This window comes from Bos grunniens, chromosome 22, assembly GCF_055505025.1.
Source record: "Bos grunniens cultivar Pamir isolate PY7600 chromosome 22, Bosgru_T2T1.0, whole genome shotgun sequence".
Taxonomy (NCBI): domain Eukaryota; kingdom Metazoa; phylum Chordata; class Mammalia; order Artiodactyla; family Bovidae; genus Bos; species Bos grunniens.
The window spans coordinates 13,024,241-13,043,083 of NC_141186.1; the positions used below are offsets into that span (position 1 = coordinate 13,024,241).

Below are 18,843 nucleotides of genomic sequence, written 5' to 3' on the forward strand. Positions count from 1 at the left end.
TTCATTTTCGAAATTGTTTCTGGCTGTTCTCATTCTTCCACTTTTCCATAGGAATTTTAGTATCAGTGTGTGAATTTCTACAATACATCCTGGTAAAACTGAATGGGATAGTGTTAAGTTTGTAAGTATCTTGGGGAGAAGCATACATGGCGTATCTCCCCATTCATTTAGCTCCTTTTTGTTCTGAAGTTTGCAGTATACAGATCTTACACATATTGTTCGCTTTACACGTAGGCATTTCATGCTTTTAGGTACTATTAAAATAGTTCTTTTTCAGTTTCAATTGTTCATTGCCAGTGTATAAACATATAATTGATTTTTGTATACTGATCATGTATCCTGTGATCTTGCTAAACTCACTTATTCTAGTGTTTTTTTTTTGTGGGAGAGGGTAGACTCTGGAATTTTCTACATTGATAGTCATGTTATCTGTAAAAAGAGACAGTTTTATTTTTTCCTTTTTGCTCTCTATGCCTAGATTTTGTAGGTGGTTTAAACTGCTATTTCACCTAGAACATTTTATTTTTAGAAAATATTTTAATAAGATTAAGTCCTTGCCAAATGGTCTTTTTTGAATAATTAAAAGGGATTAGATTCCAAAGGCCTAGGCCCAACTAGATATTGGACTTGGGTTGAGTTGTAGGTTCATACCTGTTTTTACCTCAAATTCTTCTTTCAGGATGTGGCTTATCTTTCCTCATAGCTCACTGACATCCTCTAGCATCACACTAGAGAATGGGCATGAATATGCTTTGCATTTAAAGAATCAAAGAGGTTCCCATCACCACTAGAATTCTTAACTTGGGCAATTGCCCAGGATCACCGGGTACTGACATCACCCTGATGCTTATGAGAGACGAAGCTCCCGGGGTTGCATTTACATGATGGACTTAATTCTAATCTACATTTAGGGCCAGCTCTTCTTAAGGAGAACTAAGACCCCAAAGAACAGTCCTGTGATGGTTGACTATGTGTAGGCCAAACTCACGCCTCTTCTTTCCCCAACCCCACAGGGTCCCGAGCCGTTTGTTTCTTCTGCTCTGCCATGTGGAAGGCCTTTACAATTTTCACCCTTCAGAGCTAGGCTACAAGATGATGATTAGGACATGTTATACAGCTTTGGTTTTTGCTTAATAGTGGCCAGTTATTTTCCTATTTTGGTTTGGCCAATGGCCAGATGGGGCCAATGGGGATGATATGCAGAGTAGGTCATGTAGCCAGAGGACCCCCGTGTCTGCAGAGTCATCATTGCTTCAGTGGGAAGGAGCCTGGGAATGGCCCTTAGACAAAGCCTTCTCACTGAGCAGAGGCCAACTCCAATGTGAGCTCAGCTAGTACATTTGACACCCCAGGGTCCATCTCCCTTGCTGGAGGGTGCAAGAGTCGTGGGAGCAGGGACTCTTTTTTTTCTTTTTGTTTTAAATATTTATTTATTTGGCTGTATCAGGTCTTAATAGTGACACATGGGATCTTTAGCTGTGGCATATGAGATCTAGTTCCCTGACCTGGGATTGAACCCAGGCCCCCTGCATTAGGAACACAGAATCTTAGCCACTGGACCACCAGGGACGTTCTGGGCTGTATCTAATACTCACAACCCCAGGGCCCAGTCAGTCCAGCCCGGTGGAAAGGTCAAACCTCAGCATCAGATTTGAGGCTAAGCACAGCTGCCTGTCCAAGTCACTTATTCTCTTAAAGCTGTGTTTTTCCCATCTGTGACATGTGGCTATTATCTACCTTATTTGTGATCATGGTAAAATGCTTAGTTCATCATTTTCTACTACTAGTAAGTGGCTCTTATTAGAACTTTTATTTAACAGATACACTGTGTCACTCAATCCTAACTACTAGCAAGTCTTCCCCAACTTGGTTGCTTCCCTTGGTTGAGAAGGAACTCAGGGGCTGCTGCTGCACAGGTTGGACACAGGGGAGCCCGTGACATAACCAGGTGCTCAGAGTATCTAAGATGCTAAGTGGTCTCTGTGCAGTGGTAACTGCAGAGGTGGTACCCAGGCTACGTGAGCATACACACGAGTGTCAGCATCCAGGGTTTTATATTCAGCAGGATCTATAGGACGTTCTAATGTGAACAGGCTGGCCCATGTCTGGAAGGCATGGAAAAGATCCAGAAGACAGATTCTCTTCCTAAATGTCAAGAGACGTGTTCCAACCTATCAGGCTACAATTCACTAGGCAAATTTCAGCAAAGTATTTCTTCATTGTTTTTCCCGGCGTCCTGGGTCCTTTCTGATGGGCATTAGCACTTGCCATATAATTTGGAGTTTGGGAGAATGCTGTTGTTAATACTTTATTTTTATTTTGAATTTTATTTTGAATTTTTCAAAGTCCCCAAATTATAGGAAAAGCTGTGATCCTCATAAGGTTAGTCTCTGGTGGAAAAATGCATATTCCTGATGCACTTGTCTTGGTATTTTTTTTCTTATTTATTTTTTACATTAAGAACTTTGGTGATATTCTGAAACTATTTGACATGACCTCATTTTGAAGGTAGCCACATAGACTTCTGCAGTCTAACTAATTTAACCCCTAAGTTGGAGAATAAACTTTCAAGCAATAGTATTTTGGGATCACATATTTATAATGATCACATATTTATCAGGAAATAACTGGGTGTTATCTCCTTGAAAAGTCTATTCTGCATCAAAATAGGAACTCATCAATATGGCCACAATTTTATAATGTGCATACACACCCCTATGTGTATTTGTGTGTATGCTCACGTGTGCATGTCTATAGGCAGTAAAACTAGCTTTTTCTAGAAGTGGTGGTATTTTGATTTTCTTCGTGTTTTTCTGTATTTCAAAATATTGGCAATGATTAAACATAAAAACAATAATCACTGGACATAAAGACAGAAGAGGTTTTAAAGAATATCTTTCCCAGGCTCAGGCCCAAAATATAAAATCTTATTATAAAATAAAAAAATATTATCATATTATTTTGGCCAGATACTTACAGAAAGTGAGAAATTAAAGAGAGATTTTTAAGGCTGAGTTTACCAGACGTGATCACCTCAAACGTAGTCTATAAATCTACAGTTCCATTAACCGAGCCCCGAGAAAGGACACATCGCTCAGCGATGCTGAGGGCTCTTCTGTTTCTTTTTGTTAACCAGATTGAAAAGGAAGACCAAGCCGACCCCTCGGAAGAAGTGATGGAGGAGTTTCAAGTGAACGGTCGGCCTCAGCTCCTGGACTCACTGCTTCTCGACGCACATGCCCTGGGACAGGTCACCCGGCTTTGAATATGAAGCAGGGGCCGCCACCTGCTGATGTGGCCACAGCCGATGCCCACAGTCCCCGTGGGGCGGGCGCTGCCGGGCAGCCTGCCTGGAGGTGAGAGGGGACACCTCTGTGCGTTAGGCTCCAGGCGGTGGGTCCCTGCAGCACCCTTTGGTCTCAGCCACAGTCCTGTCCCCTGAAGGATGTACACAGGCTTTTAGGATCTCTGGGGCAGGACGGCCCCACTGCCAGCCCATATGTTGTCATCCAACCTCAAGACGCCTCCGTGCCTAGCATCTTGTTGCCTAGGCTGACTTTTAATCCTGGCCTCCTTCTTTGTCATTAGCCCTCTGCCTGGGCTCCTCTGTCCCCCTGCACCCTTTGGTCTCCATCTGACCTCCTTAATCAGTCCCTGTACTAGCTCACAGTCAGAGGCCCAGTTGGCTTCAAGTGTGGAAGATTCAAGTTCTTTTGTAATAAGACATTAGGCTGCCAAATGGTCCGGAGATGCAAAGAGATTCCCAGGGAGGGTAGGAGCTGTCTAGATGCCAGAGGCGGCCAATGTGCTGGGTCAGAAGCTGGAGAAAAGTCTGAGGAAGGCGCTCCCTCCCACCCCCAGGCCCCTGTCTCCAGCCTCACACAGGGATCTGTGGGTGTCACCCCTCCTGGGTGACAGCAAATACTCTCAGGAAACCATCTAAGTCCAACCCCTCTATGCTATGCTATGCTATGCTAAGTCACTTCAGTCGTGTCCGACTCTGTGTGACCCCATAGATGGTAGCCTACCAGGCTCCCCTGTCCCTGGGATTCTCCAGGCAAGAACACTGGAGTGGGTTGCCATTTCCTTCTCCAATGCATGAAAGTGAAAGGTGAAAGTGAAGTCGCTCAGTCGTGCCGACTCTTAGCGACCCCATGGACTGCAGCCCACCAGGCTCCTCCGTCCATGGGATTTTCCAGGCAAGAGTACTGGAGTGGGGTGCCATAACCCCTCTGGACAGTCTCAACTCCAGCACTACCTGCTCTGTAAAATGTGAAACCCTGGGCAAGTAATCTGGGCTCAGAACCCTGGCCGCCTCCCCTCTCCCGAAGGCTCAGAGACAAGGCAGCTAAGTCGGCCCCTTGGGAGGCAGCGCTGCTGTTTTCCCCCCTCCCCACCTCAGGACACAGGCAGACCCCAGGGCACCTTCGCAGGGCCAGAAAGGGTGCTCAGAGAGTTGTTGTTCTCAGGCCATGGAGCCCCAGATTCCTGGGGGAGGGCTGAGACCTACCCCCCTACCCCCCACCCCCGCTCTCTGTGCCTGGACCCCTTTATATACTGTAGAGGGATCAGGAAAGCTAGGAGAGGAACTTGGCTTTTGGGAGAGGAGAATTAAGCCAGGGGAGGGGTGAGTTGGGGCAGCTGAGCAGTCCAAGACTTCCCTCCCTGTGTGTGAACCCACTCCGTGGGGTGTGGGGTTCTGAAGCCAGTTATCATGGAGCAGGGTTGGCGTTGACTTCTCATCTTTTTGATTTGTTCCCACTATCTGTAGCCCTAGGCTCTTGAAAAGGACTTTTTAATCTTGAGGATGGATTCTTGATCAGGGCCATAGGAACTTACTCCCTCACTCCACTCTGGTTCTACTATACTCCCTATACATATGCACATGTTGGGGGGCAATGCCCCCAGGTAAACAGAGGACCTTCAGATCACCTGGTGCTCCTATGGATTGGTGTGTGTGTGTGTGTGTGTGTGTGTGTGTGTGTTTAGAAACTTGGCTTTGGGAGAATATCTTTGGGCTTGTCTTCGCTCCCAGGCACAAATACTGGAGAGCCCCTCTGAGTTCTATGTCAATCCCACGGCCCTGGAGGACCCTGAGCGCTGAAGCTGATCATGAGAGAAGACCACGCTCCCTTCAGGGCTGACCTTGATGTAGGATTCCACTGTGTAACCCAGCAGTGGCCTTGCAGGAGCACCCCTCCTTAGGCTACTTTCCCTACCCAGCTCAGAGAGGAGGGATGGAAGGAGAGAGTTGAGGGCATCCATCTCTCTTCAGGCTCCAGTGGGGTCCATTCCAGAAGGCTATTCCAACTTGTTTTTGCCAATGTGCCTATTGGTTTCTAAAACCAGGGTTGAAGGGTGGAGGATGCAGGGAACAGATCCTTCTCCCCGTCCTCCACCCCTCCAACCCTCATGAGGCTGGAGGAGGGGAGGCAGAGCCAGGCCCCAACCACAAAGGGTACAGAGCCCATTGTTCTTCCAGACTTGGTCCACTTTGCTTGTGACTCAGAAGCCCTTTCGCTACCGAGCAAGACCACACTCTCTTGCCTCTTTCTGGTCTCTGCTTTTGTACGTGTAAGTGATATGTTGTCGTATCTATTAAGTGCTTGTGCCAACCTCAGGGCTCTATTCTTACTGTTCATTCTGGCTGTGATGTTCTGGCCCAAGATCTTTGCACTAATGCCTTCAACTCAAATACCATGTCAGAGAGGCTTCCCTGGGAAGTCAGTGTGGTTTCCATAGTTAAGCTCTACCGCATTGCTCTAGCAGTGATCACCTTCTCGAACCATCTTGTTCATATAGTTACTTGTTTATTACTTGGGACCCCACCTCCTTCTAATGTAAACTCCACAACTGCCATACTTGTTTACTGCCACATTCGAAGCTCCCAACACTAGTAAGATCTCAATAAATGCTTGTTGACTGAATGGGTGTTTGTTTGTTATTCTTAAAATAGGCATAATTTTCCGAAAGTTCAGAGAGAGAAGTCAAAGGTGTCTATTGTATTCAGCAGCAAGGAACCTTCTAGGGTGTGACTCTGTAGGGCATCCTCTGTGAGAGTCCATGGGAAGTGAGAACAGAAATTGGGCAAGGAAGATGCAACTCCCTCAACTCAGCTCCACCAGGAAGGGAGGCAGAGGAGGGGACCATAGCAGGGGTGTTCCATGAGGCCAGCTGACCCCTGGCATGTTGAACGCTGCTGGGAAGGAGGCAGCGGAGTGGGTGTAAGGAGGAGGAGGAGAAGATAACTGGTGGAGTCAGGAACTGAGCAAACTCTGGGAGATGGTGACGGACAGGGAAGCCTAGCATGCTGTAGTCCATGGGGTTGTGAAGAGTCAAACATGACTTAGTGACTGAATAACAGGAAGTGAGGAAGCTGGCGAGAGGAAGCCAGGGCACAGGTGAGGGCATCAGGTGTGGAGCAGGGGTTCCTTCTCATCAGCAAAAAGGAAAGGACAGCATGGGTTCTGGTGGGTTTGCAGGATCAGTGACAGGAGCCCGAGGCAATTCCTGCCGTGGCTTTGATTTCTACTGGAGTAGGAGGGAAGGTGCCCTGTTCACAAATGGGGGTGATGGTGGTGCTGTTAGGGGTCAGAGATATGAGGAGAGTGGAGAGGATTATAAAGAAATCACTTTATCTAAGGTCTTTGAAATCTTCTTAAACCTTTCTCCAGATGAATTTCATTAATTAAGTTACAATTCAAGGCAATATCTTGACACTAAGTTGTTGTCTGTAATGTCACATTTAAATGTGAATCTAAGATCTAAATCTGAGACTCGGGTGGTCTCAGGAGAAGAAGATGGAAGAGTTGGAGAGGAAGGGCAGAGTTTAATCTCCCCAAAGAATATAGAATTACAAGGAAGCTTTCACTATGGGAAGCTACAAAAACGCTGACACATCACAGTGAGATGGGGCTGTGCTGTGGGACAGTAACTTGCTGAGTGTCCATCTGGGTTGCTGTTCAGACACCAGAGAAATGTGAAAACTTATTCTCCCAGGAGAGCTTCTTGCCTGACTCCATAGCATACACGTCAACCCCATTAATAACATCATAACAGGTACTTACTATCTCTACTGAAATAAAATGAAGTATTTTTAACAAACAAAGATGCTGCTGTTGGCCCAAGAGTGGGGTGTTTTATTTGCAATTTGGAGAGATTTTGCCTACTGATTCTTCTTATTCATAACACAGATACACACTTGCAAGAATGCTGGGTAAGGATCGTGATAACATTTTTGTGTTGAGTATCAACGATTTATCTATCCTGTGCCACATAGAGTTTTATGTTTGTAAATAGGAGAAGTTGGTTATGGCCTCCATGGCCATTGAATCATGACCTTGACCTTATTGCTATTATGTCGCAAACTGAAAGTTGCCAAACTGAGCTTGGTGAAACCCTGGGGTACTTGGAGATGCCACCTTATGAGATAAGTGGGAAGGAGAACCAACAAGGATCCAGGCCACCTCCATGTCAACTAAAGCAGCTTTTAGGGTCTATGTTGATTTCTAATTTTATATAGATAAAGGGTCCCACTAGGGTAAAAGAGTCCAACAGTCTCTACTTTCATGGCTAAAGCAGAAAAGAAAAATTTTTTTTTTTTTTGGCCTTGCCGTGGGGCTTATAGGATCTGAGTTCCCTGACCAGGGATTGAACCTATGCCCCGGAAGTGAAAGTGCCAAATCCTAACCACTGAACCATCAGGGAATTCTCAAATATTGATAGAATACTTATGATGGTAATTTTCTAAGTGATTTCTTGAAGAGTGTATTCTTTGGCAGTGACATTATAGATTTAGGTTCAGTTGATGGGTAAGGGTATTTCAATGACTACTTATTTCCTCTAAGGCAACATTCATGTACCATCGAGTTGAATGTTTTGACTTTTGATCAAGGTTTATCCAATATTTGGATGAGCAAAAGAACATAGATTAGCCAATAGTTCTGATAATTATTTTCCTTTTAAGCAAATTGATATAAAAGTTTTATATTCAACATGGATCATATTCAAACGCATCTCTTTTGCACAAGATACATTAACTGTATAAACTATATTAATAGTACATAAAACAGGTTTGAGGAGAGTGGAGAAAATGAAAGGTGAAAGCTAAAGGGGTGGTCTTCATAGCAAATCAAATATCTATCAGATTTGAGTCATTTGGTTCAAAAAGATCTCTTAACAATAAAACTAAATTCTGAGCTATGCTCAATCTCTAAGTCATGTCTGACTCTTTTTGACCCCTTGGGCTGTAGCCCATCAGGCTCCTCTGTCCATGGACTTTTCCAGGCAAGAATACTGGAGTGGGTTGCCATTTCCTCCTCCAGGGGATTTTTCCCGACCCAGGGATCAAACCCACATCTGCTGTCTCCCCTCCATTGACAGGTGGGCTCTTTACCACTGAGCCATCTGGGAAGCCTGAGTTCTAAGACAGTGTTCACCTAATTACCAAAATAACATTCATAGTGGATTTTGAAGCATCCCAACATATCCCGAGGCTGGAGTCCTGGGGGAGCAGGTGGTAATATCAGGAGAAGCTCCTTTCTAGAACCCATGCTATGCTAAGTCACTTCAGTCGTGTCCGACTCTGTGCGACCCCATAGACAGCAGCCCACCAGGCTCCCCCATCCCTGGGATTCTCCAGGCAAGAACATTGGAGTGGGTTGCCATTTCCTTCTCCAATGCATGAAAGTGAAAAGTGAAAGTGAAGTCGCTCAGTCGTGTCGGACTCTTAGCGACTCCATGGATTGCAGCCTAACAGGCTCCTCGGTCCATGGGATTTTCCAGGCAAGAGTACTGGAGTAGGGTGCCATTGCCTTCTCTGCTAGAACCCATAGGCTGCATGTATTCTGTAGTGAGAGAATGATTGATAATCTCAAGTAAGGAAGGTCAAGAAAGAAGGTACTTTCTTATAGCAAGAGGGTCTATGTTTCTAAAATTTCCTATAGCAAAAAGATATAAGCTCACTAGGAAGAAAGATTGGGAATGTGTGGGTCCATGTTTGAGAAGGTGGCTGATGGCAATGTTAGTCATTTTTGTGTTGAGTTAATGGCAGATATTCCTGGTGAAGATGGGAAGTTATTGGCACCGGCATTAGCTAAGCCAGCCCTCCCTGGAGAAAGTTAAGAGCTCTTAGGGCCATTCTTTGTCAGTGAAGCCAGGGCCAATATTAGTTGCTGATATTTTATCAGATCCTGAAAATAGTTTCTTGGCCCAGGTGATGGTCCAAGCATAGCCCTGTGTTGTCCACCAAGCAAGTCTGTTTGATTAGCGATGAAGTGGAGAAATCCCCATTGTGTTCACCATTAAGGAGGGCTGGGTAGTCTGTCATTCGGAGAGTGTGGGATTCAATAGACATTCTGGCAGTTTTTCATCAAGTCATGTTTACAAATCAAAAGCAAAGCTTTTCCTGATACCTCATAGGTACCTCTACCCAGGTGTTGCCCATTCACAGATAATTCACTTGTAGGCATGCCTCTTCCATAGCAAGAAGCAAGCGAAGGTCACAGTGGGGTCAAGTACCCTGGTACTGCCAGGGCGTGTGCTCAGGGAGCCTGAGCTTCCAGGATGGCTCCCATCCTGGCTCCCAGGATGTCTCACTGATGGGAGTTACTTAGTGGTCTTCCTGGATTTGGTTAATTTCTGAGACCTCTGAAGTACATCCATCTTTGGCTTTGCTATCTGCAATTCCTGTCTCCGCAAGGCAGCATCTCTCTTCTCTCCAGGAAGAAATCTTGATGCATCAGGAATAAAAAGTCTGGTTTCTTGGGCTTTTTTTTTTCACCACATGATGATCTAACAGATTTTTACATAATCTATCTTCACTATAATTCATCTTCCGTTTCTTGAATTCTCTGTGAACATCCCCTTCTGCAGCTGACAGCTTCTGTTCTTTCTCTTCTGGCTTATAAGCTTTGTGAGTCAGACCCTTTAACAGAATCTTAGTTTTCTGCTGATGGAGATCATTAAGGACCTCCACTGCCAGCTGCAAGATTTTGCATTTATTTTCAACCAGAGCTTTGCCTGCAAGCAATGAAAAAGAAAATCATTTTCCAACTTTTTTCTTCCAGCTGATACCTCGCTGACACTTCATTATTTGGCTTGGAATGTAAATAGTGCCTGTTTTCTTCAACTCTTGTTACTGTGGATTTTGGTATCATCTACTTTCCTGACTTTTCTTTTTTTTTTTTTACAATGGTAATCTGCCAACCAAATCTTTATTTTTAAAACGATCCCATTCACTTCCTTCCCTATGGTTTTTCTCCTCTGATCTTTCATGACTAGGTTTTAGCTGCAGAGCATATTTATTGAGAACTTCAATGCCATTATTTTCCTAAGTCACAGCTTGTTCCCGAGATGTGAACTCTTACCTGATTTGCTCACCAGTCCCCATGGACAGGGCTGGGAGGGTAGGAACAGCAAGGGGCAGAAGGGGGTCACCTGCCTCCTCCAACGGCTTCCTCTCCTAGCTCCTGTCTTCCTTTCATCTCTTTCCCTCTCTCATCTGTTTTTCTACAGTTTAAATTCACAGAAGATCTTGGTGCTTAGATTTCTAGCAGAGCTACTAACAATTTTTACACATTTTTATTGCTTTGGGTTTCACAATGTCTTCACTGCCTTCTCCAGACGCTGTTCTCAGCTGTTCATGGAGATTCTGCCCAAATCAGCATGTTGATTCGTGCAGGCCCCCACCATCAGGTGACCGAGAGTGATGCCGAGAGGGGTGCTGACCCACACCTGCGTGTATTCTGGCTCCAGGTCTCTCCAATCCCTATCCTACACTTCCCTAACTGGCCTTGCCCAGGTGCCATCGTGTCAGGCTCTCTTGAGTCACGATGGTTGTGTCACTACTGAATCTGCCTCCTTAACTTGCTTTCACCCACAGTTTTAATTTGCTGCTACCTGCATCTTCTTCAGTCTCCAAAAGTCCTCCAAATACTTGAATCCGGCTCCTCAGATGACAACTTCCCTTTTCTTCTGGTGTACGTTTCCCTTCAGTGAGCTCTCGAAGTCCTAGTAAGAGAATCTCTGGAGTCCAAAGGAGGAACTGGGGGCATTTAGCACCAAACTGGTATGTGTGTGTGCATGCATGTGTGTGTCAGAGACAGACAGGGAGATAGAGACAGAGTCTTTCTTTTTTGTGGCCTCTTTCCTTCTGCTGCTTCACGTGTTCTGGGGAGGCTGGCTCCCTTCCTTCCACCACCTGACTCCCTGTCTCCCCTGTGCTCAAAATCATATGCAGATGGTGGGAGGTACCGGGTTCCCCCGCAAGGGTAAACCCACTGGTGCTTCTTGCCCAAACAGGAGGACGTTTGGTTGGCATGTCATTCCAATTCTCTCTCTCTTTTGACTTGTGAAACTCATGTTGCTGTGAAAGTGGAAAAGCTTTAGTGTACATATATCATCCAACAAAGTTTCCTAAAGCTACTTCTTAAAGCAGCTCTGTTTTTTGAACACTTCTAACCCCTACTGAGATATAACTGACTTAGAACAGTATTATACAGTGACTTTCTCCTACAGGGAATTCATTATGCCAATGAAATTGTTTAAACAAGGCCACTGTTTACATGGGGGGCAAATCAGGGGTATATGTGTATGTACGTGTTTTCCCTTCCTAAATGGAGAGCTCATTTTGCCTCAAAATCTCAGCCCCCATTAAAACATTTTAGAGGACTACCTGACTTTTGCTCTCCACCCGTAATTTTTAGGAGCCCTCCTTTCACATACGACCCTGGAGCAGTAAGGACTTTTATATTTATACCTAAGAGATCAAAACAAAAGGGTCTGTCCTCAAGTTCACAGATAAGTCTGCGCATCCCCAGAGTCATTGGCCAACAAGGTCAATATTTGCTGACTGAGTAAATAACGAAAATATATTGAAAAAATTATTTAGAGGCTTATTGAGTAGTATGGAAGTAAAGACTCAGAAATGAAAATGCCAACCAGCGGGCAGAGGGTCCAGATGACAACCTGAGATGCTCAGGGTCACAAAACTCTTTCAGAGAATAGCAGAGCAGACCTAATACTGCACTGCCATCTCCCCTCACCCTCCAGCTCGCTTACTCAGGGATTACAGCTGTGACTTTGACAAACAGGCGATTATTTTCCATGCCCTGGCCCTAGTGAGGAACAAGGCATTTTACTTGAGGGGCTGTAGCCAGAGACTCTATGCCAAGGAAAGACCAAATATGAACTCATGTTATCAGTTCAGAGCAAAAGAAATGGGCAGAGTCGTTCTTCTGTTGCAGGGTCCTCTGTCTCCATTAGAGTATCTAGAAGGAGATAATGATGTCAGACCCCACATGTGGATCCTTGCCACTGTTCCCCAGAGTAACTCTTATGATCAAGGTACCTGATTTTACTTAAGCTATGGCTTTCAGAAAATAAGAATCTACTGAGCTAAAATTCTTCGATTTTTCAAATCCTTTTTTCTCTGCCCCGAGCAATATAACTATGAATATTTCTATTTAGGCTTTATCCACAATGAATATAAAGTAAGATTTCATTTGAATATGTTAATCTCTCAGTATAATATATATCTGGATTTTTAAAAAATTATCTGATTTCTAAACATACATTCAGTTTCTTGATATTTCTTATCTTGCTGTCTACACCTTTACTTGCAAAATTTTAATACCTTCACATAAGAGCAAATATAGTAAATTAGTAAGTTTTTCAATTGCTGGCATTGAAAATAGAGGCTCAAAGAAAGTTTCAGGAAAATGGACAAAAATCCTGGATTCTGGAAAGGGCATTTATAACAAAAACTGACTCAGACATGTCTTGTTTCTCATCAGCTGTATGACTTGGGTCAAGTCATTCAACTCATCAGTGCCGTGGTTTATTTGTGAACGGGAAAGGATGATGCCTCCCTTACCTTCACTTTCTCACAGGGCTACTGTGCAGAGTGAAGAAGATGAACTTTTTGGATCTAAAAGATTTAGCACACTAAGATGGAAATAAATTTTTGGAGGGGCTACTTTCAGAGGCTAGTTGACAGAGGTCGGCTTACCACTTTTCAGTCATCTAGAATGCCAAGAACTTGGCTGCTATGATGACTGCTATGATCAGAGTCTAGCCAATCTGTTTATTGATACAGAACAAGGCCTGGAACCATACTGGGCTGAGAAAAGGATATCTTGGTCCCTGACTCTGGACCTAGACTCATGCATGCCTAGGGCTGAGCAAAGTGAACCAAGTTCCCTGAGGTGGGGCAGGCTTTTGGAACAGGAAATACATGGCTTAACCAGAGCACTCTGCCTTGCCAAGTGGTATTTACAATCCTAGGGTAGAGTGAAAGGGCACTGAACAAAGGAAAGGACCAATCACGTGGCCAGAAGGCATGAGGTTCTAGCATGTGCCCAGCTTCAGACACCCACCCATCCTTTCAGTCAAGGAACAGTATCTATTTCTGAAGAAGGTGGGGAAGTCAATTGAGATGCGCAGATGCAACCACTGGGAAAATACTTTAGAGTTCTCATCTGACAGGTTTTTTTTTTCCCCCTCTCTCAACAGCATTTTGAAAATACTGTCCTGTGGTCTGTTGACCTCTATAATTGCCAATGAGAAATATGCTGTCCTTCCATTGTAAGTAAATTGTATTTTTTCTTTGGTTACTTTTAAAGACTTTTCTCTTTGTCTTCACTATAATGTCACTAAGTATGGATTTATTTTTATTTATTTTGCTCAGGACTCAAGTTTCTTTCAATTTGAAGAAAGTGGCATCTTTCTTCAGGGATGTGTAATAAAACCACAAGATATTGTTGTACAACCATGATAAGGGCAAAAATAAAAATTATCAGTTGTTGGCCAGGATGTGGGAAAAATTCAAGCCACTGTTGAGAATTTGTAAATTATTACAACACTTCTGGGGTGCAATCTGGGGGTACCAGCAAAATAAGATATTGTATAGCCTATGATCAAGTAATTATGATATTAGGCACCAATCCTGAGAAAACTTGCATTCATAGAAAAAGGAGATACAAGTACATCTGTTCAGTGAAGCATTGCTTACCATTGGGGGGGAAAAGAGAAAGAAATTAATCAAAATGTCCATCAATAGGAGAATCAATAATGTAATATCCAATAAATAAATCCTGAACAGCAGTTAAGTGAATCAAGTATTCTCATACCAGGTAGATAAATTTGGAAGACAAAATGAGGAATATAAAAAATAGATGGTAAATGCAGTGATGCCCTATGTATAGATTTTAACCACCCACAAAGCTATAGTTGTCCAATATGCAGAAACAGTAAGATCGCTCACTCTCTAGGGTGCAACACAAAAAAAAAAAAAAAAGAGAGAGAGAGACAATAAAAGGCAATCCAAGAAATATCTATCCTCTTGGAAACCAAAAAGAAGATCTGAAATAATTCCTGGCTTGAAGAAATAACAGAAATTAAAGGCTGTATAGAAGTGGTCAATAGTAATAGCCAGACACAAATGTGCTTGGGGAGGTAAGGGGGATAAATGACCAACCTGGGGTCTCTCCAGGCTTAAAAGTCTTAGAAAACAAAGATACTTGTTTGGAGTCCATTTTTAAAAATCTGAGTTGAGCTGTGGTTTCTGACAGGGGAAAAGGGGAAGGTTAGAATATACTCCTCCCTCCCAAGCTTCCCTTGGTGACAGGCAGGAAGGCACAGCAGAGGATAATGGAACGTAGTAGAATGTGGAGGGATGTAAAATGGGCAGTACTAGGTGGAGGGAAGCTCAGAGCAAGGAGAGCGAGGGTACGTGGGCCTGCCCGGCGCTGGGGGCTGGGACGGCCAAGCACAAATGCCTGAAGTAAGTACCAACAAGGCCACGGATCCGTGTCCCTGAGTGGGCACGCCAGACGGCGCCAGGCTTGAGGGGCACGTGAGGAGCTGGGGGAGCGATGCCAGGGGAAGTCCTGCTTGAGGTGGGGGCTGGGTGAGAGGGAGTGCCAGGAGCCCGGAGGAAGCATGCGAGACTCAGATGGGCTGTAGCTCAGAACACCATCCTCCCGGAGAGTGGAAGTCAGCCAAGTACTGTCCTGAGGCAGCTGGAAGGAGAGAGTGCCCTGGCTTCCTCACGTAGGGAGGTCACTTCTCTGTGAAAGTGGTGATGTTAATAACAGGCAGGGAATCGAACGACACAGAACTTTCAGATAGACATGCTTCCTGCCTACATTCAGGTGCTAAACGACCAACCAAATGAGAACCTCTAATGAACAGTTTCCAAGGATGAGAAATCCGAGGTCATTACATTCCTGGGAATAACACCCGGGGTGCCATGACAGACTACCAGAAAGCACAGATTAGTGGGCCAGCCCCACTCAGATCCAGTGAGGAAACTTCATATTCTTTTAGCTCGTTTTAGATCTTGGCAAAGCCAGACCCCATGCTCCAAGCTTGCTAGGTTCTACCCTCCATATCTTCTAGGAGATACAATAAGGTTACTACAGAATGTGACGTTGAGGAGAGAGCATGGTGTATATTAATTCATGTAGAAATTGTATATCAGCACAGAAATGTTAATAACTAGAAATGACTGAATTTTCTATGTTGTCTGTTGTGGAAATAAAGGCCGCTGTGAGGTGGATCAAAAATTATCTGGAAATTACTTGAAACTGATGAATAACTAAACAGAATGATAACTAAAATGTACCATAATCCAACTGTATTTTTTATTTTTTAATGATTGGTTCTGGGGAGCCCTATGCAGTGAACATTACAAAAATCACATGAAGCTCCCAAAGCTACTCTCGGTAAATTTCTTGAGTGGGAATTCCCAACTGTAATGTTTGGCATATTATTCTGATAGTTCTCTATGTCAATTGATTTTGTTTTGACATTTTGACTGGTTTTGGGAAAACTGAGGTGTGTACCATAAATTGTCTTGATACATGCTTAAATTGTGATTCTCTGGGTGGAAAGTCCTGGTTGATAGCGTTTGCCAATTTTCGTGCTGTAAATACTTCCATTATGGCTGGCTGCAAGCTACAAACGCGGTATCGCTGAGTGAAGAATTGGGAGGAGGTGCACGAAGTGGATCCTTGAGGGTCGGTACAGGACACTGTATATACCTGTGGGCCTGTGTAAAACTACAATTTTTTACTAAACATATTGCCCCATAACTATACAAAGGCGTTAGTGGAAGAAAAAATAAAAGGAAAAATAAATTCCAACTGGGAGCTCAAACAGAGAAAACTGGCAGAGGATTTTTAAAAAAACTTTGTCTATATTCTACACTTTATTATTATCTTTTATTAAGCATCTATGTTTCACCCTGAGTGTTCTGAACTCTTCGTGTCTTTGGTGTTCCCCTGGATAGAGGCTAGGGTTTCCTCTCCTTTCAGATATTGGTGCTAAGACGATGCTGACCAAAGAATCGATGGGACCTGCGCACCGTGAAGCCAGTTTCAGGATGGCCGAGCTGATGGTGGAGACAGAAGAGAAGACACAGAGCCTCCTGAGTTTGGGGACGCGATGTTGATATTTAGATGTATGGTTTGGTATGATAATGTATTACTTTAAAAAAATTAATGCTCATGAAAACAAGAAAAACCAGTTATTCAAAAATTGAAAAACAATGGAATAATAAACTCTTCTATTAGAGTAAGCCAAGAAGAAATTTATTAAACTTGAGATGAATTGGAAATTTCAATAAGAGTCCATGGACGTGTTTTTAAAGGAGGCTTTATCTGTTCTGTCCCTGCAGTGATTCATGCCATTGGATATTTTTGCTGCCATCTGTCAAACTCCAGTCAGAAAGTAGGACAAGCTTATTTGTAGAACTAGTGCTTATGGTTTCTAAAACTATTCTCCAGTGAGAGGGACAGATGCCCTTGGGGGATAGTTGACTCCATATTTCTGGGCAGGGGAAAAATTCAGGGTGAGTTTGTAAATTCTAGATGTTGAAAGAAAGCAAGGTTGCATCTGCAGCAACATGGGCAGACCTGGAGACTGGCGTAGTGAGTGAAGTAAGTCAGAGAAGGAGAAATAGCACGTGACACCCCTCATACGTGAAATCTAGAAAGCAGTGATACAAATGAGCCTACAAAGCAGAAGGAGACTCACAGACTCCGACAATGAACTTACTCTCTAAGTTTGGTGGGAGTAGGGGAAAGGACGGAGGGAAGGGATAGTTAGGGAGTTGGGGATGGACATGTACACACTTCTGTATTCAAAATGGATAACCAAGAAGGCCCTACAACAGTAATGTTATATGGCACCTGGATGGGAGAGGGGTTGGGGGAGAATGGATACACATACATGCATGGCTGAGTCCCTTCACCGCTCATCTGAAACTATCACAGCATTGTTAATCAGCTATACCCCAACTGAAAATAAAAAGTTTAAATTAAAAAAAAAACGCAAGGTTGCATTAAGGTATCAGAGTCATAAATCCATAATGGTTCAAAAGAGAAGATAAAACAGAACTGCCTGAAAAAAATACAGCCAGTCTCTGAAATTGTTTACTGAAAAGGCTGTGTGTGTGTGTGTGTGTATATGCGTGTAGTCGCTCAGTTGTAGACAACTCTCTGCAACCCCATAGACTGCAGCCCAACAGGCTCCTCTGTCCATGGGATTCACCAGGCAAGAATACTGGAGTGGGTTGCCATGCCCTTCTCCAGACTGAAAAGGCTATATGTTGATTAATAAAAATTATGTCAGGCCTACACACAAGCAACAGTTTGAAAATGCAAGAAACTGTCTTTTTCTATAAGGAGATGAGCTCGTAACAGGACATAGTCATGGGACAATAGCAATATTCAAGATCTCTGTGAAATGTGGTTTATTTGATAGAAAAGCGAATTGGAGGTAGTCAGGATTTTTCATGATGCATGGGGTGACTTTTAAAGAGTAGTTTCTCTTATCTTTCCAGCAATAAATTACAGTCTTTCCTAAGTACTGCCCACCGTGGTTGCATAGTGGAATAGTGGATAGTGGATAGAGGCACCCCCTGAAAACTGTTGGATTTTTAATCAAGTAGTCAACGCACATGCGCTGTGCATGTTATAGATATCATGCAGCTTATGGCCATTTGGGCTTCACAGGTGGCACAGTGGTACAGAAACCACCTGCCAATGCAGGAGATGCAGGTTCGATCCCTGGGTCAGGAAGATCCTCTGGAGGAGGGTATGGCAACCCACTCCTGTATTCTTGCCTGGAGAATCCCATGGACAGAGGAGCCTGGCGGGCTACAGTCCACGGGGTCACAGAGAGTCGGACACAACTGAGCACATGTGCACGCATGCTCACACTCACACACACACACACGTGATCATTATCCAACAATGATTTGCTTCGCACAGGCAGAGGCTCTACATCCTATTTCTACATTACTTTTACCACCCTGTGATTGTGTGCCTCAGCTGGCACATCAGAACCAGCTTTTCTCCCTGCAGTAACCCTCGCCGTGCCCCACTAGAAGAGGAGAAAATCTCAGAGATGTCAGAAAAATGTTAAGTGGACCCTGAAGAATAGACAACTCTGAGTCAGCAATATCAAATAGAAAGAAAGCATGCTGGTAAAGTGTATCAATGCTAGTTTTAAAGTAAGAGGAGAAAAATAAAGGGAAAATGTGCCATAAAAACATAAATTTTACGTAAGCATCTCTTTCTAAGGAGACTTTAAAATTAAGGGAGTATAGAAGGTAAGTGAAGGGACAGAAAGTAGAACGACAAGGGACAAGCTTGGTCATGAATAGATGAAGAGAAACGCCTGCGCTAACCGCAACCAACAGCACAAAAATCAGGTGGAAAACAGGTCAATACGATGTCGACTGATGTCTATAAGAACTAAATGTGTGAAAAAACAAACGAGGAAAAGGTCATTCAGACATGAATTGGTGCTGCTGAGAACATCTGGTTCTTTGCAAAA

General features: G+C 43.9%; 1 protein-coding gene across 13 annotated transcripts in view; it reads left to right on the plus strand.

Annotated features, from left to right (window-relative positions):
* Nucleotides 1-16,624, plus strand: part of MOBP (myelin associated oligodendrocyte basic protein) — a 45,101-nt gene extending 28,477 nt beyond the window's left edge. For 4 of the 13 annotated variants that reach the window (XR_015150959.1, XR_015150962.1, XR_015150957.1 and 1 more), the window contains 4 exons: nt 3,137-3,356; nt 10,883-11,068; nt 13,513-13,584; nt 13,688-16,624. Coding sequence is in view for 3 of the 13 variants with exons in the window: in XM_086366019.1 (XP_086222145.1) it covers nt 3,137-3,176 (40 nt within the window). In the remaining 10 variants the exon portion in view is untranslated. Of the gene's footprint in view, nt 1-3,136; nt 5,928-10,882; nt 11,069-13,512; nt 13,585-13,687 lie in introns of those variants that run through there. The other 9 variants (XR_015150958.1, XR_015150961.1, XR_015150956.1 and 6 more) reach the window with 3 other exon arrangements.
* Nucleotides 16,625-18,843: the final 2,219 nt, after the last annotated feature.